The 24,542-nt window shown below is 36.9% G+C and overlaps 4 protein-coding genes across 5 annotated transcripts; 2 read left to right on the top strand and 2 right to left on the bottom strand.

Moving 5' to 3' along the window:
- Positions 1-113: 113 nt before the first annotated feature.
- Positions 114-11,291, bottom strand: LOC130420046 (MARVEL domain-containing protein 2-like). The gene is made up of 17 exons (XM_056747118.1): positions 11,210-11,291; positions 10,782-10,847; positions 9,483-10,680; positions 9,284-9,310; positions 9,030-9,199; positions 8,678-8,849; positions 8,380-8,430; positions 7,958-8,066; positions 5,990-6,006; positions 5,713-5,765; positions 4,628-5,294; positions 4,237-4,404; positions 2,551-2,666; positions 2,049-2,144; positions 1,760-1,931; positions 1,086-1,127; positions 114-834 (listed from the first exon to the last, which is right to left on the bottom strand). Exons 3-17 carry the CDS (start codon positions 10,644-10,646, stop codon positions 736-738), a joined length of 3,123 nt encoding a protein of 1,040 aa, XP_056603096.1. The 5' UTR covers positions 10,647-10,680; positions 10,782-10,847; positions 11,210-11,291; the 3' UTR covers positions 114-735.
- Positions 11,292-12,046: 755 nt separating this feature from the next.
- ak6 (adenylate kinase 6) lies at positions 12,047-14,042 on the bottom strand. Its single transcript, XM_056745927.1, has 5 exons — positions 13,829-14,042; positions 13,587-13,679; positions 13,451-13,509; positions 13,179-13,324; positions 12,047-13,003 (listed from the first exon to the last, which is right to left on the bottom strand). Exons 1-5 carry the CDS (start codon positions 13,863-13,865, stop codon positions 12,814-12,816), a joined length of 525 nt encoding a protein of 174 aa, XP_056601905.1. The 5' UTR covers positions 13,866-14,042; the 3' UTR covers positions 12,047-12,813.
- A 13-nt stretch (positions 14,043-14,055) lies between these two features.
- rad17 (RAD17 checkpoint clamp loader component) lies at positions 14,056-19,251 on the top strand. 2 transcript variants are annotated; one of them, XM_056745925.1, is made up of 17 exons: positions 14,056-14,178; positions 14,586-14,671; positions 14,861-15,115; positions 15,293-15,379; positions 15,470-15,629; positions 15,854-15,990; positions 16,084-16,136; positions 16,235-16,357; positions 16,528-16,597; positions 16,729-16,840; positions 17,017-17,214; positions 17,305-17,390; positions 17,475-17,621; positions 17,765-17,911; positions 18,023-18,143; positions 18,372-18,429; positions 18,544-19,250. In XM_056745925.1, exons 1-17 carry the CDS (start codon positions 14,166-14,168, stop codon positions 18,776-18,778), a joined length of 2,088 nt encoding a protein of 695 aa, XP_056601903.1. In that variant the 5' UTR covers positions 14,056-14,165; the 3' UTR covers positions 18,779-19,250. The 2 variants fall into 2 exon arrangements, with proteins under 2 accessions (XP_056601903.1, XP_056601904.1); XM_056745926.1 differs by having other exon boundaries at positions 14,074-14,178; positions 14,591-14,671; positions 18,544-19,251.
- A 528-nt stretch (positions 19,252-19,779) lies between these two features.
- ccdc125 (coiled-coil domain containing 125) lies at positions 19,780-23,896 on the top strand. The gene is made up of 12 exons (XM_056746611.1): positions 19,780-19,857; positions 20,074-20,386; positions 20,789-20,847; positions 21,504-21,590; positions 21,666-21,743; positions 21,834-21,919; positions 21,999-22,081; positions 22,158-22,270; positions 22,478-22,585; positions 22,717-22,870; positions 23,010-23,122; positions 23,198-23,896. Exons 2-12 carry the CDS (start codon positions 20,083-20,085, stop codon positions 23,516-23,518), a joined length of 1,506 nt encoding a protein of 501 aa, XP_056602589.1. The 5' UTR covers positions 19,780-19,857; positions 20,074-20,082; the 3' UTR covers positions 23,519-23,896.
- The last annotated feature ends 646 nt before the right edge of the window (positions 23,897-24,542 follow it).

Here is a 24,542-nt window from a genome sequence, read left to right as displayed (position 1 = left end):
TCCCTGGTACAAGATCTCTGAACATTAGTTCCGAGTAGTGGGAAGTCCGAGGTGATAAATCCAAGTGGGACATTATAATTATCTTTCGGTTTAAATAAATAAAACAATTAAAATTATTAAGAAATTGTATCGTTTTATTTTACATACACAAATACAATTCGACAATGAATTATGCAAAATGTTATAATAATAAAAACTATGATAGGCAACAACAATCCACACCAAGTAAATCAGACATTCCTCTGTCAACCCACAGCTCAGTCGTGTGCCTTAAACTGAGATTGTTATTTTGGTAATAGATTGTTAAGCGAGTTAAATTTAATTCAATAAAACTTTATTATATCAAAAATACAATATAATGGATTGGCTTGGACACTGCAAAAAAATCCTTACACATATAACAAGTAACATTAAACACTTCAGAATATTTAAAAGAACAGGAAGATAGGTTTCATTGAAGTGGTCACACTCCTGCTCATATTTAAGATACTTCTACAGCAAAATATAAGAATAAGAAGAGAACATATTTCAAGGTTAAAAAAATAAAATACTTCACAGGTACCACAATATGTTGATCAAGTTATGGGGCTCAAATGCAGAAAAAGGTCTACATAAAACAGCAGCTATACATTCCTTGATTGTAATACAGTGATACAGATCATTAACACAGAAATACAGATCCCGTCCAAAACCGTCATGTTACAAAATGTCCTGCTGAGTTCCATTGCTTGGTTTTTAATTTCTGTGGTCATAGTCGCTGACTCTTCTTTTGATGAGGGACAGTTTTGCCTTTAGCTGTTTACACCTTTTCTTTTTCATCTGATAATCTTGAGTCTATAAAAAAAAAGAAAGATAAAATGTTGTTAATTATCCCTCTAGCATATATATACTTTCAGTTAAATTCATTAATGGATTACACTTACATTTGTTCAATTAGCAGACACTTTTAGTCAAAGAGACTTACAAATTAGGAAACATTCAACATTTTGTCTGGCTGCCCACATACTCTTACCCCCTCCCCAACCTTCTTCTTGCAGCACAAATATCAGTTTTATGCTAAACAATAAAATAAAATAAAAAATTACCTTCTTCAAGCCTTTGAGGCGGTTGTATTCGGCAAAGGCATCCTTTAAAAAAAAAACATAAGTGAATTAATCTTCTATGAAGATATATATGAACAAAAATCAATTCAGGAAGGCCAAGTCCGTCAAGTAACATAATTGACCCCCTCCATCTTCAACTCCACCTTAAACCTAGAGATCTGTGAATTGATCTGATCTTGTCTTGTAAATGTCTTCAGTGATATCAGTTACATTGTATTTATCCTATCTAGGGTTTGCCCAGAACAAAACCATACTGCCAACAAGAACCGAATGCATTATCATGTCATAAAAAAGATATACTGTATATTTTAAAGAAGTGGTCCTGACTGAAATCACAGTTTCAAATCACCCATTTGACCTATAAGTATTATACTTATTAGTTTTATTTACTTAGTGTCTTTACAAAGCCTGAGGTCACTGTACAATCAATCTATGACAATCTATCAATAAATCATCGATAAGATTAGATGGAGAAATAATACTGTTATAAGCAAGCAGAATGCAGAAAATATGTGCATGTGTACAGGGATGCAGTATGCCACTTTAGATGAGCACAACCATGAAAACTTAAGAGTTACAGTTTGGAAACAGAAGCGGAAAAAAATACGACATTTCCCATCCTTGGGAGAGCTGTTTTCACTTAAAAAAGTACACACCATGAACTGTGAGGTGCCTTCCTGTAGGTAGTTCAGCTCTTTATCCACAACTGCAAGACCATTATTAATATCATCCAGCTCAGCCTGTAGACGCTTGTACTCCATGTGGTCTCTTTCAAAACCTCTTTTGTACTCCAGCCTCTCCTGCTCATTTGCAATGGTTGGATACTCACTGAGACCAAGACAGTATAACAGTGATAAAGAGAACAAGGTTACATAAGCGATAAAAAGTCATATGCTTTTTTCTGATTTTACACATTACCAAACGTAAGTCAAGAATTCTCCTCACGTTTCATAGTCTGTGTCCAGCTCATCTCCAGATTCTCCAGTGTCATAGTCCCTCAGCTTGCTCTTTGGTCCACCTATGGAGCTTGTCAGGTCAGAACTGCCATGGGGGTAATCAAAGCAAACTGTTAATAACATGGATCAAACTCAATCAAATTTGAGGATAAATTGATTATGTAACTAGTACATATGTTTTTGTATTCTTTCACTAATAGGAAAAACTCTTGTAATAGTTTCAGACAATAGTTTCAATCAGTAAACACAATTAGTTTGACTGAAACCGGTTATTCCTGTTCATATGACGCAACAAAGTCTAACTCAAACAGACATATTTTCTGCATTCCTGTGGCACCAAACTGTGGTGATAGACCAACCAAGGATGTTAATCTGCATACATGTGTCTTTTTTAGTCATTAAAACATGTTGTTTGTGGACATAAATTCCCATGGCTTTCAGAAGCATACCATTGAATAGTAAAGGTACAAATTGGAATTGAGATGGCCTACCTTGGAAGGTAAATTGGTTTGTGTACTTCATGATTTGCCACCATTGGCTGTGAAACGCCAATGTGATCATTGCGGTCATTTACAAATGTTTCTGGATCTCCAGATACATTTTTAACCTTTAAAACATAGAAAGCAAAAAAAAACTTTTTTAGAAACACTGCTGTAATCCGGTAAATCTGATTTTAATTTAATTTAAGGTAACCTAAGGTAACGATTTTAGTTAGCTAACATCACATATTTTACAGGTTTTGTAAAAACTGTAAAAATTACTGTGGCAACAAAAAAGTACAAAATAAACTACATCTCTCATTTTCATTGTATGCCATGTTTTCATACTGTATTCATGAATTCTGTAAAATAAATGTTTTGAGTAATATTTGTATATCTAATAAAAAATATAAATATTTCTATGCAGAAATTAAAATACATCAATAAAATAAAATAAAAAAATGATGGTTGGGGCAAAACTGGACTACTGAGCAAAATAGGTCAGTAGAACAAAATCCTCATCGTCAATCATTGTTTTTTGGTTGCTTGTGTCCAATTTCTTGTTTTAGGAGTCTTTCACTCTCGGTATGAATAAAGTATGCCCAAGGCACAATGCTGTAACCACAATGATTTACTCTTGGGATTATGTTCCTGGTACAATTTTTGTTTATGTTAAGACCTTAGTATTAAAGTAAAAAGTGGCTTCACTACTTCCATCGAAGGCTTTTAATTTGTTACACTTGCATTTACACCATCCTTTATTGTCTCACAAGTTTCTTGCATCTCTATTCTGGCAATTGCTAAATCCTTAAAGTGTTGCTGTAGGCCCCTTTACTACAGCTCATCTTGCCTAGAAGCTATTCAACTATGCTGTTTTCACAACGCAGCCAGCCTTCTTTTTGTATGGTAAATAGCTTGGACAAACAGTAAAGCCAGGCAGAACTGGTTTCACTACTTCTGCAGATACTATCGTGGCATAAAGAGTGAAACTATCACTGCATACATGCCACATGAGAACAAAACCCATGTAATTGCCTTACAACACAAGATCACAGTAATGATTATTTGGTTTGATTTTAACTACCATCATTAGATATGAAGAGTTTGGTTAAAAAACGAGATAACTCTGTTTTTCAAATTTTCAAAAATCATATTTTTTTACTGTGCATTCCAATTAATATCAATCAAACTGTAATTGGTTGGTTTTGATTTAAGCCATAACAAAAAATACAGCTGACTAACACAAAAAAAACACGATAACATGATTAAAACGGAGTTATCTCATTTTGGAACCAAACTCTTCATGTATATTTTTATGGAGATTGAAGACACCATAGCGGTACATCACTATGACATGTGGGATCATATTAGGGCTGTCCAAAGAATGAAAGTGCATAATAGGACACACCCAGAAACCAGACATTAAATCTGCTATATGCGTCTGGAACTCAGTGAATCTGATATAAACACACACGCTTCAGTTCTCAGAATGTCTGTCCTTGGAAAATACAGCACAATAGTGTTAGCTAAATGACTAAGCGATAGGTACCACATAGCAACTCAAAGAAAAACTAATCTAGTGAGCCAAAATATGCAGAATATATAAAGCATTATAACATGCATTTTGTGTCCCAAATAAATTAAATTAAAACAAACAAATTTAAATAGTAAAATAAATGTGCAAATGAACCTACTGACCCATTCCCCAATGCCTTGAGATGTGAGTCCACTAGTGATCGTCTTCATGTCATACCACAGAACCCGTTCCCTGCCGTATCTCCTGATCTGCCCTCGGGTCTTTACCCCAAACACCAGAAGGATGATCAGCGCGACCGCCACCAGAAACCCCAGAACGACTGCGATGACCTTGCAAAGCAGAGATCACAAGGTGAAAATTTACACTTAATATCATTGCAGTGACATGGCTGAGGCATCCATATTAAAGAATTTAATATGGCAGATTTACTTTGCTTAGATCTTCTTAGTCAAAGAAGATGGCACTAAACCAGCATGTCTACATTTATCCAGTTTATTAATTTTCATGTTCATATTACTTCCCAACAACTTCATGTCAGGAGCACATTCTCACCTCTTCGGGCTCCACTACACAGTAGTGGTACAAATACTGATTGAGGAAGATGCCAGAGGCTTGTTCTTGGTTCTGGTATTGTGCACACAGCTGCAAGATCTGATTATACATCATGGATCCAGACGACTGGGCCATTGGGTTAATAGCCACCAAGTACACAATAGTGGCTATGAGCATGAGCGCAGCCAGGATGCCACAAATAATGATGGAAGCCAGATAGAACGAAGGAGACTGCGAAGTACTTTGTCTCGACACCGCCATGATGAAGATAATGAGAACGGCGATAAAGGTGATCGCCGCGATTGCAATGATGAAGCCTTTGCCTGACTTAGGATCCATGTATGTGCCTCCGCCATAGCTGCCTCCACCGTAACCTCCACCACTGCCTCCAAGACCTCCGCTGTAACCTGCACCACCATAGGATCCTCCACCATAGCTGCCTTGGTATCCACCTCCGTAACTACCCATTCCCCCCATTCCCCCCATGCCCATTGCACCTGCATCATAGTCCCACGCTAGCGTGGAGGCAACGCAGGCAAACATGGCCACACACATAATGATGATGATGATGCACATAATCTTCATAACACCGGGGGGTGAAGTCCAGCGATAAAAGTGAAGCATTTCATCAGGGTGGAATGATCCAGTGCGATGGGAGGATCTGTGACTGAAAAGACAAATTTAGAGAGGGTAAAGAAAACTATTTAAGCTTCTAAAAACAACAGCAATAGAAACCATCATTGAAATTAAAATGGGTTGAATGGTTATAATGGTAATTGTATTAGTTTCTATGGAAATTATAGTGGTCTCTTCTGGTAGGCCTACTGTGTGGGAATCAAACGAACGCCATTACTTCCTACTGGAATGAGGCTTAAAAACTACATGAAGGAATTTTCTAATGGTTAAATGGTAAATATATGATAGGTAATTTTACTATTTATTGGAAAGCATTTCAATTTAAAAAAAATATTCCCAGCAGGGTTACAAGATGAATACTAGTTGAACTAGGCAACATGAAGTCCAAACAAACACATTACTTATCTGTACTAATAATTATTAAAATACTATTTCAAGATGCAACTTACTGTCTGCGTCCATACGGCGGACGGTGACTAGATTTTTTCGGCATGATGTTGTCCTAAAGGCTCTTGGACAAACAACTTGACAAAGTTGTCTAGGTGAGAACACAAAAAAACATGAAATAAAATAAATCAGTAAAGATATACGCCACAACACCAAATAATCCCATCAATACAGAGAGAAATTGCCCTTTTATGCTTTAACGACTTGCATAGTTTATTGACAGTACTGCTACTAAACGCTACTAAGAGACTTCTGGCTAAAAGGTCATCTGTAAAATACCTGAGAACAGCAATGTTCTAATTTACAGATAAATCACATATCTGAATAATGAAATTTTGTTTTAAAAATCTCGCGTGTCAAATTTAAGAACACAGATACTAACGTTAAATGACAAAGCCTAACTGTTTGAAGTTCCCGAAATAAATGATTTCGGATAATCATTTCAAACTGGTACCAAACGCCCATCTGCGTATCTGTAAATTACACATGTATTCCAACTGGAAATATTGAACAAAAAGTAAATAATTCGCATCGAGCTTTCTTACCTCCTTTCCGTCCGAAAGCTGGTAAACAAACAATCTTTCAAACAATCCTTTTTCGAATGGAGTATTTTACTGACGCAGGCTCAGGTGGATGGAGTATTTCAACGACGCAGCCTCAGATGACGCCCTCTGACTACCGAGTGTTTCACAGAGCACCGCCCGCCTGCCGTACAGGTGCGGTGCGCGCTCCCGCCCAGAATGTTTGTGAGAGATGCAGGTCACGTTTTTTTTTTTGTAGGTCTACAACTTAGCTTTTTTTAAATTCACACTGCTTCAAAGCAACTTTGGGTTAAAAAAAATGTTTTGCTTCTGTTTTCTTAGTGACAGAACATAAAGCGATTAAACCTGCTCGAAATGTTTAGGAGGTAACACAGACAGCAAGGAGAGCCCCCTTTTCTGAGAAGGTATATAATTATAGCCCAAACTGTACCCCATCTTGGTACTAACCAAGCCATTCCTTGCTTAGGTTTTAAGTTTTGACAAAAGCAAGCGTGCTAAGGAAGGTTTGGCATTTGCGCTAATTGGAAAAGCACGTTTACATTTTATTTGGTATATACAATTGGAATTTATGAGCAAATGCGTTTCAAGCTGCTCAGTCATAAATATGTAATTTGAGAGCGATTATTGATATCAAACATAGTAATTTACTTATAAATGAGACATTATAAGATTATTGTTCAATTTAGTCTGAGGGTGTTTTCTATTGTGTAGTTTGTGACAGTCATACAATAGCAACTCAAACCTGTGTTTAATGTATTATATGTGATTTTAGATGTTTTACTCATCTAAATGTCTTAATTGAAATAAAGAAAAGTTGTATTCTTTGATGTAAGTAACAGGTATTTATTATTTACTGAACTAGGCATAATGTTTGCACAAAGCATGTATGATCACCTCACTTCCTGGAGTCAATTGCAGCTTGTAACGTGACACACGTAAAGCAAACCAGTCAAGCCAGTACAAGAATAGTTTAACAGCATAACTACAACAATAGTACTATACCTATATAGATACCTGATCATCAGAGCCTTACTGCTGGTTCTTGTTTTCAAAAGAAAAAAAATAGACTGCTCTAAGGAGGTAAGCTTGTTTATTTTTGTCAACATCCATTATTACTGAAAAAGTATCAAATTCATATATAAAGGTGGAGTGATACAAAATAGAATATGTACATAAAACATACAAGTGATACACAAAACAATCTACACTATGCAACTTCTTTAACTAAAACTTATAAATATTAAAAACATTCCAGGACCGATACAGAGATTTACCTCTGCTTAATTTGAACAAACACATTGAGGGCTATCGATTTTCGTTCTTCACTTATAGATACATGTTCTTTACGTAAGACGCTCAAAGAATCACTTGATTTTGATTTTCAAATTGCCTAATTCTAAAATACAAAGAAGTATGAGGAGCACATTGAGAAATATACATGGAAAAAGGTTTCATGAAACATGTTAGTAACAAGAAAAATAACATGTTTGATCTGCAGTGCCCTTTATAGCAAACGTCCATCATAACGCTCTTGCTGTAAAGTGTGAAACTGACTAAATGCAATGTCAAATCATTTTAATACCAAGATTGTGAGGTGTATTGCAAATCTGAAAAGAATATAAAATAATTTTGAGCACACTTAAGATTTATTTTTTCTGGAGAACTTCTCTAAAGTTCAAAAGTAAGAGCTCTGTCTAGCTGTAACCATCATTCCAATCCATGACTTTGTCGTACTCCTGAATTTTCTGCTTTATGTGAGCAAGTTTGTTCTTCAGATATTCACATCTATCCCTTTTTTCCAGGAACGTTGGATCCTACAACCAAAAACATGGAAAATCATCTTTGGCATGCTCTCCCAAACATACCGGAAGTATGTAGACACGTCATCAACTATTTAAATAGTCTACATCCCCTAACATTTCCAGTTTTTCTGTTTCAGCTGTTCATTGAACTGAGACAGTTACCATGCCATTATTTTGCAATGCAGAAAGGTAAACAGCTATTTATTAATAACTATATGAGGTATAATGTTTGCAACGGGTAGATAACTAAAACGTTGAGATGTGTAGGGAAAGTGTATCATGTAGAATATAAAACAATATGGAAAATACATTACAAAACACTTACAGCCTTTTTTCTGTTATACTCTTGAACAATGCTGTGGATTCTCTCTTGCTCCTAGAAGGAAAACCAAAGATAATGTCTTAAATTTGCCACACTCACAAAATGTATTTCATCATGCATTGTACAACAATTACATACATATTTTTTTTCAAAGGATAACACATTAAGCTATTACAACAGTAGTAAAGAATAAATGTGATCTAAGCCTAAAGGAAACCCAGGAGTAACATCACTATTCAGTGTAAACTATTATTTTAATTGCCAATCAGCCCATTAGAAGTCGGCCAAGTAGCATTTTTACCATGTGGCTAGTAGGCTGTTGCTGCAGATTTCTCATCAGATTGTCCATTTCCTCAAATTTCTGTGTTAAGACCTGAACCTCAGCATGCAACTCTTTATATTCTGCGTATTGATCATTAAACACTGCCTTGTATTGCTCCCTCTCCTCATCTGTGCGAATTGTGGGATATTTTCTGTGAGAAGACATAAAACATATCAGATCAGATGTAACTGTTACAGGAGTAGATGATAAATATGATGAGGCAATAAATGTCAATGTTTCCAAATCCCATGCAAGATTCAAGCAGTAAAATGGTCTGAAATAATAAAAGTATTCCTTTGAAATATGCTTTGTGTAAACTTGCAGAACTCACGCCACATAGTCTGCAATGATCACAGGTTTGGGAATGTGCCCAGAAGGGATATGACCCCTTAAAATCTCTGGTTCCATTATAACGGAGGGTGCTGTGCCATCTATTGTCTCTGGAAAGGCCATTAGGGGACCCTTGTAGACTGGAGCCGAGACACTGGAACCTAGATCAATCTGTGTTTACAAATAACAGAGTTGGTCAGAATACAATAATTGAATAATTTAAAACAACCTTTGTAGTAAAAATTACCTGCTTACCATTGTGAGTGGTACTGCTGCTTTAGTCTAAATATAAAGAAAAGGAAAACAGGAAATAGGCTTCATTATCTTAATTCATAATCTGTTATTACTGAACTCAAAAATTCCTTTTTAAATGACAATGATACATCTAAAATATTATATACAAACATAAACATTTATATTGTAACTTTTGAAGAACTTCAAATTTGGACTTTACATCTTGACAGAGTCTCTCTCTCCGCATCCTTGCAGCTTCATGTCTCCACAGCTTCAGACATACTCCTGCACCCACGAGATACAACAGCATGTTGACAAACAGGAAGATGATGGCAGCAGTCTGCCCAGATTCTGTTCTGCAAAAGCCTGCGTTGGGCCCAGCATTGAAGTGAGGGTAGTAGCAGAGACCTCCTCGGACTGTGTCTCTCACATACACTATTGCAGCGGTCATGTAAAGTATTGCTAATGCCAGGTTTATCACACCCTCTGTGATTGGCCACCAGTTGGCGTCGAGCAGAATAGTACGATAATACATGGTCATTCCCAACACTAGCAAAATGATGGTCACTATCCAGGCCAATCCAGCCACCACGATCACAAAAGGGGTCATGGGCCCTGTGTAGGAAACTCCACCTCCCCCGTACATCCCACCCATCGATGACCCCCCATATCCTCCACCGGACATCTGATGCATCGTGTTCCCAAACATGTTAAACCACTCGTTATCCTTGTGCACGTAGGCGCACACGCAGGCAAAAACGGCAGCCCCCAAAAGCAGCTCCATGCAACCCAGAATGCGCAGAAGTCCGGCCCAGGACTTCATGTAAGCATAGCGCTGATTGTACTCCTCCACCTTCTCGCTGTAAGTCATAGCCGTCTGTAGAGAGCGTCCAGAAACTGATTCCAGTGGTTCTCCTAATAACATCGCCTGCTCCTTTCTTGAAGCGTAGCTGCCTCCAGACCCCCCATAAGGATCCAGGTAGGAGCTGGGGGCCGTGGGTGAGGGTGGAGGGGAGCATGGGACACCTTGAGTGGTGGTGTTCACATTATCAGGTGGTGGTGAAAAGGGCCATTTTTTGCTGCCACTATTGCTGCTGCCTCTGAAGAAGTTCTTCACAGAGTCTGGAATAAAACGTCGGATGGGTTTGATGTCCATGGCATCATCCACCTGGTCTTCACCATCACTTGGGTAGAAATCTGGGCCGACTGGAGGATTGTCGGGGAGCGGAGGAGGTGGCAAAGGGTCATAGCTGGTTGCTGGCACATCACCGAGAGGATAAGGAATCTCCTGACCCCATGGTAATGAGCCAAAAGGCACCTGGTCATAGAGAGGCACATCTCTGACCCGATCAAAACGGGATGCTGATCCGTTTCCAGCCGACATGGAAAGGGTTCTTTGTCCTAGCAGTTGAGAAGAACTAAAAGGCAGAACAATATTATATCACATTTATTGCAAATAAGTAGCCCCCTATATAATGTTTCACACAAAACAACATTACAAAAATAGTGTCTGTAATACCTCTAAAGAGTAGTTACATGGCCGAACACGTTGAATTTGAAAGTAGTTTATGTTTTACAAAGGCCCCTGGAATGAAGATAAACAAGTGAATTACAACCTGACAAATAACGTTCAACTGTCGAGAACAAAAGATATAGCACATACGACTCGTAGTAAATGACAATTCAACAACCCCAACAGTTCATTCACTTTATTAAATAAACGGTAAGCATAATCCCGACGCAGTTTCAACCGTACCTGCTACTACAGAATACGTGCAAAACAAAGCGGAACGAAACTCACACGCTTCTTGAAATACTGTTCTCAGCGGTTGCTTACGTCATTTACAGTAAATACAAAAAACGTATGCAACAATTAGGTGCTATCTATCTATAATATAGATGTTGGGTTGTACGTATTTTTCCCGAAAATAACAAAACAATTCTTACCTGCTATCGATACTTTCACCTGTCTTCCTCCACTGGGGCTACAGGTGAAGAGAGATCGATCACGTGACTCACCCAGCCCGAAGGTGATGTCACTCCGTCCAAACCAGTTTGACAACATAACATTAAAGTAACACGCAGCTACGTATAGTGAACATTGACATATTTTACTTAATTGCACGGATTTTTATTTATTCATTATATATTATTATTGATTTACCAACACAGATTTTATCAGGGGGATATTCTGCATTCCATTGTGTAATATAACATATTATTGAGAACATTCTGAGATATATAATATGGGCCTAAGATGCAGAAACAATGCGTTTATTGTATTGGTCCCTGAAAGATACAAAAAACAATTATTTGAAAATAAGCTCATTGTACCTTTTTTTTAATTTTTTCCTTGGTATTTGGCAACTTGTTGTAACGTTATTTAATTTACTGATATAAAATTTTACATTTATTTTTAGTACAGATTTTTTTTGATGACATATGACATATTTTTAGGCTCAACATATTTACTCAAATTCTTTAGTTTAATTCTTATAAAAGTGAGCTTCACTTTATAAACGTTGCCTAACCCAATCTCTCTCATTTTGTTCTGTTTAAATTCATTATGTACTTAAAGCAATAGTTAACCCAAACATTTTTCATCAATTACTCAGCCTGATGATGTTACAAACCTTTGTGACTTAAGACATGTTGTTTTGTTATACTGTTTTGTGTTCTAGAGAAGACTCATATACAGGTCTTAAAGAGTTAGTAAAATATGACTTTTTTATTTTTGGCTGAACTCTCCCTTTAATGTAATTCATTGCAATCTCTTAAGAAATGTGTAATTTGACATTTTTTATTAATAAGGTTAGAACCTACCAATTACTAACAGTAATGCAGATGCAAAATGTTGCTGTCATTTCAACTAAACAATGTGATCTTTGTAAAACACATGTGTGATCCTGGACAACAAAACCAGATTTAATGGTCAATTTTTGGAATTTGAGATTTTTACATGATCTGAAAGCTGAATAAATAAGATTTCTATTTATATGCGAGTTTTTAGAATAGGACAATATATGGTTGAGATACAACTGTTTAAAACTCAGGAATCTGAGAGTGCGAAAATTGCCTTTGAAGTTGTTAATCACGGGCACTGTGGCTGGCCATCCATTTACAAAAATCAAGTTTTTGTATATTTAAGGTAGAAAATTCACAAAATATTTTCATGGAACATGATCTATACTTAATATCCTAATGATGTTTGCCATAAAAGAAAAATCGATAATTTTGAACCATTCAATGTATTTTTGTCTTTTACTAAAAATGTTCCTGGCTACTTAAGACTGGTTTTGTGATCCAGGGTCACATGTAAAGATCAATAAAACTAAAGTCAACAAAATTGAATTTGGGAAACTCATTCAAGAAACTCTTTCACTAATCTATAAAAATATTTATTTATTCCATTTATTATGGAAAAGTGTCATTTCATTTTATTTTATTTTAACAACTCCACATTCTTTCAGTAACTAAACAGAACCATCAACTGACTGGTGCCGATATAGCTTTGAAATTTTGTGTGACATCGTCACATTTAGTGTCCCATTTTAATTGTTGTCTTTCATCCACTGTTCAATCCACTGAATAATTTGTTCCAGATTTGTCTCGAGGTCTTCAGGTGTATTACTGTGGAGCTGGTGGACTATCTCCTCTTTGTAGGCTTCCATGGCTTCTTCGTAAATTGTCTGGAAAATCTCACACTGTATATTGTCCTGGAGCTTCTTCCCCGTGTATCCTCTGTATTTGACAGATATGAAGATAATTGACAACAGCAGAATTAAGTAGGTTCAGCCATATAGTATGCAGAGATCCAGAGTCATTCCAAAAGCAAAGGATCGGTATCAAAGTTTTTATGTAACATACCATACATAGAATAAACAATATATTGTGCAGTTATCAACATACTACAAACCTGCTTTCAAGACGATTGTAAAGATTGGTGTTGTCTGTGCGGAGGACAAAAACAATGTGAAACCAACGTTCAGGAAAGAAATCACAGCCATGGTAATCGATTATGACGCCTCCATCTCCTAGTTTGTCCTCCAGCTCATCCACAACCTACAAAGCCATTAAAAGAATATTTAAAAACCTTGCCATGCTAAATACACCATAGAAATACCTTCTTAAAACTTGGTAAATATATAATGTCTAAAATCTGTCTTCTTCCATTACAATAGTACATACCCTGTCCTCATCCAATATAGGGCACTGGTATTCATCATCGAAACCATCAAATAACTGAGCTGAAAGAAATATTTGAAAAATAAGCAACAGAACAACTACAAATAATAAAATATTACCGAAATAAACAGCAATTTACCCTCCTGTGCCAAATCTCCAACATTGATATAGCTTAATCCTGTCCTCTGAGCAAGCTCTTTTCCTAATGTGGTCTTTCCAACTCCAGGGGTTCCTGTCATTTTTTTTTGAGGGAGAACCCAATTCAACTATCAATATTTTTACTGCATCATAATGTTGTGCAACAATGTGAATATACATAGAAAGTTAAAGTCAAACTTTTGTTTATTTGTAACAAACACACTGTAAACAACGGTACGTTACCTGTGAGAAGAATGTTTGGTCTCCTCATGATTTTCATTGCACTTAGATATCACGCGAGAAAATTGAATCGTTGTGAAATAATTACAACAGTATACTTAATACCAAGTATCAATAATAAACATACGTTTGTTTAGTAATTCGTTGGTCATAACTTTAAGCATATCACAAAACAGTTCAACATCAAAACGTGCTCATCAACGCGGAGTGGTGTTGATGGCGTCATCAGCGTGCGCCTCCCAGGGGGCGGACCAGCTAATCTTTAAAGGGATAGCTAACGTTATGTTATTTGCTACTTGAAACAACAAATAGTCAATATTGATGTTTTACATAAACCTGCATGAATGACCCTGGTGAGTTTTACAGTCTTTAATGCACAAACAATGTTATTTCTACAGTTCCGTCGATTTGGCCAAAATAACTTACCTATGACTGCTAGCAACCGTGTCAGGCTTTAACGGTCAGAACTGAACTCTCTAGTTTCTGCCATTTTTACTTCGCCCAAAAGCTCAAAAATACTTGTATTTCTTTTAAATATGTTTTTACATCGAGTTCCGACGGGTAGCATCATGATGCTATTTAGCAGTCATTTAAAGTTATGTCGTTGTCTAACTTGAATTTTACTTTCTCTTTGTTCAGCTAGTGAATATACACAGATGGAAGTCTATTTATACAAACATTTACCGTAATTATATTCGTATGAGCATGTAGAGGTGAACCACATCTTTATGCTTTTTTATTATTTGTTTTTAATCCCCAGCACAGTTTTGCATGGAGAAACTGAATGGGACCTCAAGGTTGATGATGTCAAAGTTGTCTCTGGGAGGAAAGCAGTCCTCTGGGAAAGTATGTAATGTCTATTCATGTACCTGTTTACTGAATGTTTGTTAGACTGTTTCAATCAAACTTACTGAATGTTCTTTTATTGTTACATCCATGCCTCTGAATTGGCAACATTGGACCCAGTGTGGTAAGGATGCTTTAAACCCCAAGTGCAACATTTGTCCACAGTATGTTGTTTACTTTTATTTTAAGATCAACAGCTGGGTGGAACCATCATTTGGTGAACTTTTGAGTGGTGTTGGGGTAAATAAGACCCTGAGAAAAGGAACCCTCTCAGGTGAAACCAAGAGTACGAAGTGGGCGTCCACTGGAAATCAAACAGGAATAAAATCCAGGAAAAGAAAAGGAGATATCCATGAGACCAACAACCAGGTCAATGTACCAGTTCAAGACTATATATCGGATCAAGATGAGCCCTGGGTGGATATTCATGCCCCCCAATCACAGGTACTAAAATAGTGTTTGCCACCGGTGCTTAATGGATAAATCTACCTTCCTGTTTGTTCAGGTCCCTATCCAACTGTATGTGTAAAGTAAAGTATATAGTTGGTGTTTTATTGTCTAAACTCTGTGCCACATTAGATTATTTCACACTCTCTGTCTTGCCCCCTCTCTCTTTCATAGGCTGAATTGGCAGTCCACAAAAAGAAACTTGAAGAAGTTGAAAGCTGGTTAAAAGTTCATTTGGATAAACCCAAAAAGGCTGGACAAGTATGATATGATTATATGATATAACAGATTTCTTGTAAAATAATAAACGCCTGTGTTATGTTTTACAATATTTTTGTAATATCTCCACAGGGTGGCGCCATTTTGTTGCTCACTGGCCCCTCAGGAAGTGGGAAGACAGCTACTGTTAGAGTTCTTTCGAAGGATTTGGGTTTTCAGATTCAGGAGTGGTCAAATCCCTCAACCACTCGATACACGACAGACGATTTGTTCACACAAAGCTTTGATCCAGGTCAGGACATTTATGTCTCGAACTCTGGAACAAACTTCTAATGTATGTAAAATAACAATGTTCACGATTTTATGGTGAATATGCACTGTATCGCTCTCTTGTTAGTAAGATTTTTAGATATTTATATGTGTGTTTATATTATTTTTCGCTGTTTCGTTCTGTGTGCCCTTTAAAATGTTTTCATTAGCTTGGTTGTTGAGTTGACCTTTTTATTCACACAACAGATTCAAGGTTTAACCGTTTCCATGGCAGCTCACAAACAGGGTTATTCCAAGAGTTTCTGCTAAGAGCCAACAAATACAACCGTCTACAGATGAGTGGAGAGATAACATCTGAAGACCGAAAAATTATTCTTATAGAGGTGCTTCACAGGACTTATACTTTCAGACAGACAGACAATTATAATATGTTTTAATAAAATAAACGACCCATTCTTACTTTTTATTCATCTCAGGAATTTCCAAATCAATTCTATAGACAACCAGGGTGTTTGCATGATATACTTAGGTAACCATGACATGACATTTCATGCATGAAATATTGTTAATATTGAGGAATACCTGAGGTCTAATAAGCAATTTACTTTGTATTTCTCACTCGTTCAGGCAATTTAGTAAGACTCGCCGGTGCCCTCTTGTCATGATTGTGTCTGATAGCCTCAGTGGGGACAGGAACTCCAGACTGCTCTTTAAGGATGTTCTGCAAGAACTTGAAATTCACAGCATTAGGTGGGAATTTAACCAATTCAGTTTTTCATAAGTCTATAGTTGATACAAATATTCATCACCAAAGTCATAGCTAAAGCATTAATAAGTTTAAAGCTTCTGTAAAACTACAAAACTGCAAATATATCCTGTGTAACATTCGGCAGAGTGTAAGGTTAATTATTTCTCAACAGTTTTAACCCTGTGGCCCCCACCAGTACGATGAAGGTGCTAAGCCGTATCGTGACCATTGAGGCAGGAAAGGTAAATTAGTTAAATAATTGGTAAAAACTTGTGGTTTATTTATTTTATTTGCTCCTGCTGAGCTGATTTTCTTTGAGATCTCCATGTTTTTTCAGCACATCTTTGTCCCTAACTGTAAACTGTTTTTGCAGAGTTCAGGCAGGATCTCGGTTCCTAATAAAGCTGCTTTAGATCTCCTGTGCTCTGGAAGCTCGGGAGATATTCGCAGCGCCATCAACAGTCTGCAGTTCTCCTCATTTACTGGTAATTCTTTATAAACAGTATCTTATAAAATGATTCATTTATTTTATTACTTTTAGAATTAGAAAATATAGAATCTTGTTTCAGATTGAGATTGATTGAGGAATTTGTTTAATCATCACATTAATTTTGTTCAAATATGTTTGTACAATTATGCAATCATGCTTTTTCATTCTCAGACAATTGTTTGGAGAAGAGTCTCTGGGCTTCCAAGAAGGGCAAATCTTCGTCCTCTTCAGCAAAAACTGCAGTAAGGGGAAAGGGGAGAAGCAAATCTTCCAAATCTACAGACATACAGGATGAAAGCCCTGTTATTGGTGGGAAAGATGCCTCACTCTTCCTCTTCAGAGCTCTAGGGAAAATCCTCTACTGCAAACGTCAGTTACACTCACTTTGAGTCTTTATTGAGATTTTAATATTTTGTTAATAAACTAGATGTAATTGATGAATGTCTATGTCTGTTTTAGGGGAACGCTATGAAGACTCGCAAGCACCCAAGCTGCCTCCACATCTAACAGAGCATCAGAGGGACAAACTGCTTGTTGATCCAGAAGTATGTAACGCTGACACTCGTATGTTACTCAAAAACACTTTTTTTGTATAGTGTACTAATGATGTTTCATTATGTGTCCTCCAGCTTGTTATTGAGCGTTCACATATGTCTGGTGAGTTCTTCAACCTTTACTTGCATCAGAACTACATTGACTTCTTCTCAGATGTGGAAGATCTAGCACGGGCCAGCGAGTACCTCTCTGATGCTGACTTCCTGACAGCAGAATGGAGTGTAAGTGCTTTTCGATGTTCATAATGCCACACACAGGGATACGCCTGCTGAAAATAATGTTACTCTTCATCCCTGAACACTATCATCATGTGGCATCTTGGCAATAACTTAGTTTTTTCGTCATGGTGTTTCACTTTTCACAGTCAAGGTCTACCATGTTGGAATACGGATCATCAGTGGCCACAAGAGGACTTATGCACTCAAACTCTTCTCGAGCTCAAGCCAGCAGCCATTCCACTACCGGTTTCAAGCCTCTTCATAAACCTCATTGGCTGCACATAAACAAGACGGTTAGGCCTACTTCTTTATTACTAAGATGTGAAACCTATTTTTCTGTTACACACATTTTCAACCTTTTATGTATTTGTTGAATTCATAACCTTGGTTATATTTTGTGATAGTATCGAGAAAATTACCTGACTGCGCAGTCACTCTTCGTAAATTTCTGCCTTACCCCTGTGAGCCTTCTGTCAGAAATGGTGCCTTATCTTGCAAAGCTCACCAACCCAATGAGGAATCAAGGTAACAAAGTGACCTCAATTTAATTGAATGAATATTTAGTCATAATGCTTACTATATAAATCTGTCAGCACAAGTAGAATAGATATATTATTTTCTGCTTTCTATACCATGCATGGCTTCCGATGAAATATTAGTCATATGATCATATTCTTATGAAATTATTTCTTCCTATTCTAGAAATGTGCTTGGTTTTCTAGTGAATTAATCAAGTTATTGTGGTGTTTTCAGCTCAGATAGCCTTCATCCAAAATATTGGCCATCTTTCTCAAAGAAAGGTTCCTAACAGGTGAGATAAGCATGACTGAAATGTAAATTCACAACTTTTTAAATGATCATGTCTTACATTTAATTTCAAAGATAGTTTAAATCTGTTTTGCATTTGAAATATCTTTATTTGCAGACTTAGACTTGAAGCACTTGGTGACAAAGACCCTGGCGTTTTGGATACTGACAGCGAAAACGAAGATTCCTCTGGAGCTCGGCCCCTCATTCCTGGTATCACATCAGGGACTGCCACAACTGAATCGAATCTGCCAAACAGCCAAGAACTCTCTGCCAGCCAACCCCAACCCACAAGCACTGAAGCCCTTCTGGATGAGGAAGACCTCTTAATTGAGGAATATGACAGTGAATAGACTGATTTAGTACAACTTGCTGCCTTGATGCAGTCGTTGTACCTCAAGGTCTTTGTTTTTCTTACTTTTCTTGTTTTATTATGTTAATTATTTGATATTTATGTGCTTCAACACAGATTGGCACTGTAGAGAATTGTTCATATGTTTGTATCTGTGTTGAAATGTACGTCTTCTGTACACAGTTTCATCAGTTTGTTCTGGGGTGTTCGTTATAGTATTTGTGAACAGAACAAGAACAACAAAATGTACAGCCATAATTAAAGCTGTATGTTCTCGTAATATAAATAAAATGCTGTGGGACTGAAAAGTAGGCAGTCTACGTTTCAGTCAAGGAAGTGATTGCAATAAACCAGTGTTTGCAAATATGATGGCCATGTTATGTATTGTGGTGAGAAAATGTATTCCTGTAGCTCAACTAGTAAAGCATTGTCTTAACAGATGTCATGGGTTTGAGTCTACAGAATGTACATACTGATAAAATGTAAATGCTTTGTAGGTCGCTGTGGATAAAGTGGTGCGCAAAATGTATATCATCCTGAGTACTGTTACTAAGCAGTTTATTTTTTATAGACTAAAATAAAATAATAATAGTATTATAGAAGGTATTGTGGGAAGACCAGTCAATTTGTGATTAAAATGGTGCTAGAAACAGGGCTGGAAAAGGGGGAACGCAGTCAGAATCCAGCTTTTAAATTTCAGGGTGGTTGGTTGGAATTTCACCTCAAAATGTAGAGAATTTAAATATTTTGTCCATAAAAAGGCCTCTAAACTCTTTGCACATTTAGGCTTTTTCTGGATCTACGGCTTAAAAATATGAAAAAAATGTCCCTACTAGTTCCCCAGTGAATCTTGGACACATACATCCTATTTTAGTCTTTATCAAAGTTCACCTGGTAAAAAACATGGTAAATATTCGTGATTGGCAAAGCGTGACCGTACTGCTAAGGCCCATTCAGCACCTGTCGCGGGGTGGACACGCCCCCTTTACGAAGTTTCACAAGCGGAAAGACTGCCGAGTGAAGTTTCGCAGCGCTTGCTTGAGACAAATACGTGTTCTTAACTGCAGTCCTCTAACAAAGGTTTGTACGTTTGCTTTTCACATATTCAAAAGTATTATCGTGTAACTTGAAACGCTGTTTAATGCAATTCAACGCAGAATCCTACACAGCTGGATTAACACATCAGTAACGTTACTGTCTGCGTTATAGTTTTGATGATCAGTCGATTCAAATAAGTAACTATTTAAATAGCCACTAGACGCATTTAGCCTTGTTTTTATTGTTATTTTTTAATAGTATGCCGTGATGGAGGGCAGCAGAGAGCAAGGTGTGGATTCATCTCAAAGTGCCACAGAAGATGACATGACAGAGGGGGATTTAGGGGATGGCATGGGAGCCAGATCCATAGGACATCATGACAAAGACCGTGTCCCACATATAAAAAGCAGGGGGAAATTTCTGGACTTTCTATCCCAGTCACGGGCACTCAAAAGAGGCAGCGAGGGAAACAACGAGCCCTTCTCTTGGATATCTTGCAGAGCCATGTATGCTGCTTTTCGGGAAGAACTGGAGGTTGAACGAGCTGAAAGGTGGCAGAAAAGACAATCTGGTTAGTCTTTTCTTTAGGAATGGTCACTGTCTTCTTAGACTTGTTTGTTATTTTATTTTCAAGCTATGTTACACAAACGTGAGGAATGTTTGTTTAAGAACAGTTACAAGGAAAGTAACTTCCTGCTAACTTCTTACTCCATGCATGGCTATTTGCATGTTCTGTAGGTTTTTGGTGTGTTTAATGAAGTCAACACCCGCGGGTGTAAGGTTCTTGTTGCAATAAGTCTTATCAGGGAGGGGACTCTCTGCACTCCCTTTGAGTAATTCTGCACTTAAACAAATATTCAACAATAGTCATTTGAGAACCACGCTGAGACCAGGATATGATGAGCTGGCCAAACCTTGGGCTCAAATGCTAAAAACATATCCTGTACTTAAATGTGACTGCATTCTCTTTCAGAAAGTTCTTCTGAGGACACAAGTGAGGAACTGCAAAGAAGACTACAGGAGGTCACTGAGGTAAAAAAAGAAGTAACGCACATTTATTTGCCTATTTTAATACAAAGCTCAAAGCATTATGAGGCACACATGACAAGGACACTTTTATTTTAGAAAACAGTCCTTGTGTGTCTGTCAGGTACATTGCAACATTCATTTATGAACAGTTTGGGATCACTTGACAAAACTGTTTCTCGTGCTTTTAAAAATCTTTTAATCAGTAGTTGTAAGTTTCAATGTTTGTAATGACTTTTGTGGACAAAAATATAATTATGCCAACACATTCATTTCTTTTTAGAAAACTACTTTTTTTATTTTAAATGGATGACCTGGACAAAATGATGAATAAAAAGCAGCAAATAACGTCCAACAAACATGGAAAATCCTTCAGTACTGTTTAAAAAGCCACCAGGAAGCTGGTTTATAAAAAGGGGAAAGAATATTTTTGCTAATTCTAGTCAAAGGGCGACTAGTTTGAAGGTGCTAAAATAAAAGATAGTGTTCATTTATTTTGAATGCATTTAGTCACAAAATAATTCCCAGAGTTACAAATGTATTATTCCACGGTTTTGATGAGTTTACTATTATTCCAAAATGTGGAAAAATATACATAAAGAATGAGCGAGTTATCCCAAACTTTTTACCAGTAGTGTATGTAAATCTTTTCTCCCTATCAGGAAGTGGAGCTTTTACGCACCGAATTGGAAGTCACCCATCGCCACCTGGAGGGGAAACATGAGGCTCTTAGGATCTTACAAGGACAGGTATAAATTGTTTATTAATTGTCAATTGTATGTATAAGGTTTTATAGGGCATTATAAAATGTTATCTCCCCTAAGGCAATCTTGGACAAAGCAACAAGTCATACTAAAATCTTACTTCAGAAAAGCGAGGAGAGGACCAAGACCTTAGAAAAGGTGTCTTGCCACTTTAAATATGATTGACAATATCAAGCATATTCCATGTCTTTTATTATTCATGTTTATTGTGTCTCATTGATCCCACAGGAAGTTAATGCTTTGCAGTGGGAAATAACCTTTAACCAGGTGCAGTTCAAAAATGTGGAAAACTCATGGAGTTTAAAATATGAAAGGTAATCCCATACTACTATATATATGCGAAAAAGTAATGCCTGTACAGGGTGTCATCGGTTAATGTCAATGCCACCACAGGGTGTTAGCAGACAACGAAGCACTAAAGAAAGGACTAGAAGGAATGATGACCGAACATCGGGAATTAAGAGCAGAAAACTCATGTAGGTCAGAACATATTTTTTTGATGACCCAATCTCTGGTTTGTCCTTTGCATATTGTTTGTGTTTTGTGTCCTAGCTATGAGCCAAAAATGTCTGGAGCTCCTCTCAATGCTTAGCGTTAAAGAAAGAAGAGATTTCCAGAGGACCCAGCCTCCATGCACCTTGGGAACAGATGGTTCATCTTTGGAGGTGATGAGTAAATATATTTTAGTTGGATCTTTGCACAGTATCGATGTCAGATATTCATCCATGTTAAGTTTATGTCTCTGCACTGTGCTGTATTTTACCTTTTCTGTTTTTCCTGTTTGCCCCTGTAAAGCTGCTTTGGAACAATGCAAATTTTGAAAAGCGCTATATAAATAAACTTAAATTGAATTGAATCTTTCCGTCCATAAGATGGCAGTGTATGGGGCATGCCAGTGTAACCCTAATGGCTGTGAGCCGTGCTCTTGTGCTAGAAGTGCTGCTGCCAGTCGCAAACAAGTTCTTCACATCACGCAAGAGGTACTCGTGTATTTATCTGTGCTTCTGTTACATTACCTTATAAAATATACCCTCCTATGTTTCAAAAACATCAGTGCACCAACTTGAAGGAATGTTTGTCAAACAGAGCAATTCTGCATTCTCTGCATTAGCTGGAGCAGCAGCAGAAGAGGAAGGATGAGGCTTATGTTATGATGGATGCTTTCCGTATCGCATTTGAGCAGCAGCTAAAGCGAGTCGGTGAGAATGTTCTTCGTCAGGCTGAGACCGACAGACAGCAGCCTTACAACCAAAGACATGAGCAAGGTAAAGGCCTCGAAATTATGTAGAAAAGCATATTTAGCCTTCTTAATAGATCAATATTGCAGTATGAACACTAAAAACATGTATAAACAGTGCCAGAGTCAAGTATTATTGTGACAATTTGATTTTATTTATTTGAAAGGGAAACAAGGATCACTAAGCGTAGCTGAAAGACTGAAAAAAATTCTGCCTACTGTTAGAGAAGGAAAGATGCCAACTGACTCTAATGAAACACTACATTTGGTGCTTGATCTGGTGAGTATACAGTACGCAGATTTTTTACCTCCTCTCACAATTTCGCGTTTACTTACTTTTTTGTACTTTTTGTAGTTAAATGACAAAGAGGAGGCTTTGGCACATCAGAGGAAGGTAAGCTACATGTTGGCGCGAAACACAGAGGACTTGGAAAGACGTCTGAAGATGCAGCTAGAAGAGCTGGAAATATCACACAGAGACACTAACTCGAAAACAAAGGCTTTTGAAAAGAGTGAATGCAGCAGAGACAGAGACTGTAGATTCTCTTCAGATACCTGTGGATCACAACACCCATCTCTCCCTGACAGCCTTGATGCTTATGATGTTCTGAGCTCCAAACCAAACCAACCATCCACTGAAATGAGAGAAACTAAACCTGACAATAGAGATGTTTAAAGACATGAGATCACTATCCATGCTGTTTTATTTTATTTTAAAGTATTTTAAAAAGCCATAATTATCCATTTAAGTGCTATAGCATAGGATAACTTTGAATATCAGAGGTCTGAGGATTATATTATTGGAAAACCGAATCCTTTGCAACAAGTTCTAAGATACATTATACACAGCAAAATGGATTAAAAATATCTGTAATTCAAAATAAATTATAACTATACTTGAGAAAATGAAATCGTTAAGACTTTTTACAAAACATGCCCGATGATGGATACTTTAAAGTATAAAGCTGATCTGAGATTGCCCAGAGTATGCACAGCTAAAGATGCATACTGTGACTACAATCTATCTAATAGATAATAATCTTATATACGTTTTGGGTTCCTAACACTTCTTATGTTTATTTTGTACGACGGCGTTTTAGTGCCACGTTAAAAATAAAAAGAATACATTTTCGAGAATAAAGTCGAAATGTTACAAGAATAAAGTCGAAATGTTACGAGAATAAATCGAAATGTTTCGAGAATAAAGTCGAAATGTTACGAGAATAAAGTCGAAATGTTACGAGATTAAAGTCGAAATGTTACGAGAATAAATCGAAATGTTTCGAGAATAAAGTCGAAATGTTACAAGAATAAAGTCGAAATGTTACGAGATTAAAGTCGAAATGTTACGAGAATAAATCGAAATGTTTCGAGAATAAAGTCGAAATGTTACAAGAATAAAGTCGAAATGTTACGAGATTAAAGTCGAAATGTTACGAGAATAAATCGAAATGTTTCGAGAATAAAGTCGAAATGTTACGAAATAAAGTCGAAATGTTACGAGAATAAAGTCGAAATGTTTCGAGAGTAGGCCTATAGTCGAAACGTAACGAGAATAAACTCGTCGTAATACGTATTTTGTTTACGTGAAAGTTGTAGTTTAAGAGTTAAAATTATGCTTAAACACGTCATATGAACCAGTGAGTTAGTTCATGTCTGATTTTTTCTTCTGAATAAATTCAGTTTCCTACATAATCGCC

The sequence above is a fragment of the Triplophysa dalaica genome, chromosome 4 (genome assembly GCF_015846415.1).
Source record: "Triplophysa dalaica isolate WHDGS20190420 chromosome 4, ASM1584641v1, whole genome shotgun sequence".
In the NCBI taxonomy this organism is placed as follows: domain Eukaryota; kingdom Metazoa; phylum Chordata; class Actinopteri; order Cypriniformes; family Nemacheilidae; genus Triplophysa; species Triplophysa dalaica.
Note: the sequence above shows the minus strand (reverse complement) of the source record. Positions and strands in the feature narration are given on the sequence as shown.

Coding starts and splice junctions, on each gene's coding strand:
- LOC130420046 (XM_056747118.1), bottom strand. CDS start 10,646: ATGTCGGCTGGAAACGGATCAGCATCCCGTTTTGATCGGGTCAGAGAT. Junction 8,067..8,379: donor AGTATAACAGAAAAAAGGCT/GTAAGTGTTTTG, acceptor TTTTGGTTGTAG/GATCCAACGTTCCTGGAAAA. Junction 835..1,085: donor GCCTCAAAGGCTTGAAGAAG/GTAATTTTTTAT, acceptor TTTTTTTTATAG/ACTCAAGATTATCAGATGAA.
- rad17 (XM_056745925.1), top strand. Junction 15,116..15,292: donor TTCATGCCCCCCAATCACAG/GTACTAAAATAG, acceptor TCTCTTTCATAG/GCTGAATTGGCAGTCCACAA. Junction 17,391..17,474: donor AACTGCTTGTTGATCCAGAA/GTATGTAACGCT, acceptor TGTGTCCTCCAG/CTTGTTATTGAGCGTTCACA.
- ccdc125 (XM_056746611.1), top strand. CDS start 20,083: ATGGAGGGCAGCAGAGAGCAAGGTGTGGATTCATCTCAAAGTGCCACA. Junction 21,744..21,833: donor GGACCAAGACCTTAGAAAAG/GTGTCTTGCCAC, acceptor TTGATCCCACAG/GAAGTTAATGCTTTGCAGTG. Junction 22,871..23,009: donor CAACCAAAGACATGAGCAAG/GTAAAGGCCTCG, acceptor TTTATTTGAAAG/GGAAACAAGGATCACTAAGC.
- ak6 (XM_056745927.1), bottom strand. CDS start 13,865: ATGAAAATCATGAGGAGACCAAACATTCTTCTCACAG. Junction 13,680..13,828: donor ACCAAACATTCTTCTCACAG/GTAACGTACCGT, acceptor AAAAAATGACAG/GAACCCCTGGAGTTGGAAAG. Junction 13,004..13,178: donor TACAATCGTCTTGAAAGCAG/GTTTGTAGTATG, acceptor TGTCAAATACAG/AGGATACACGGGGAAGAAGC.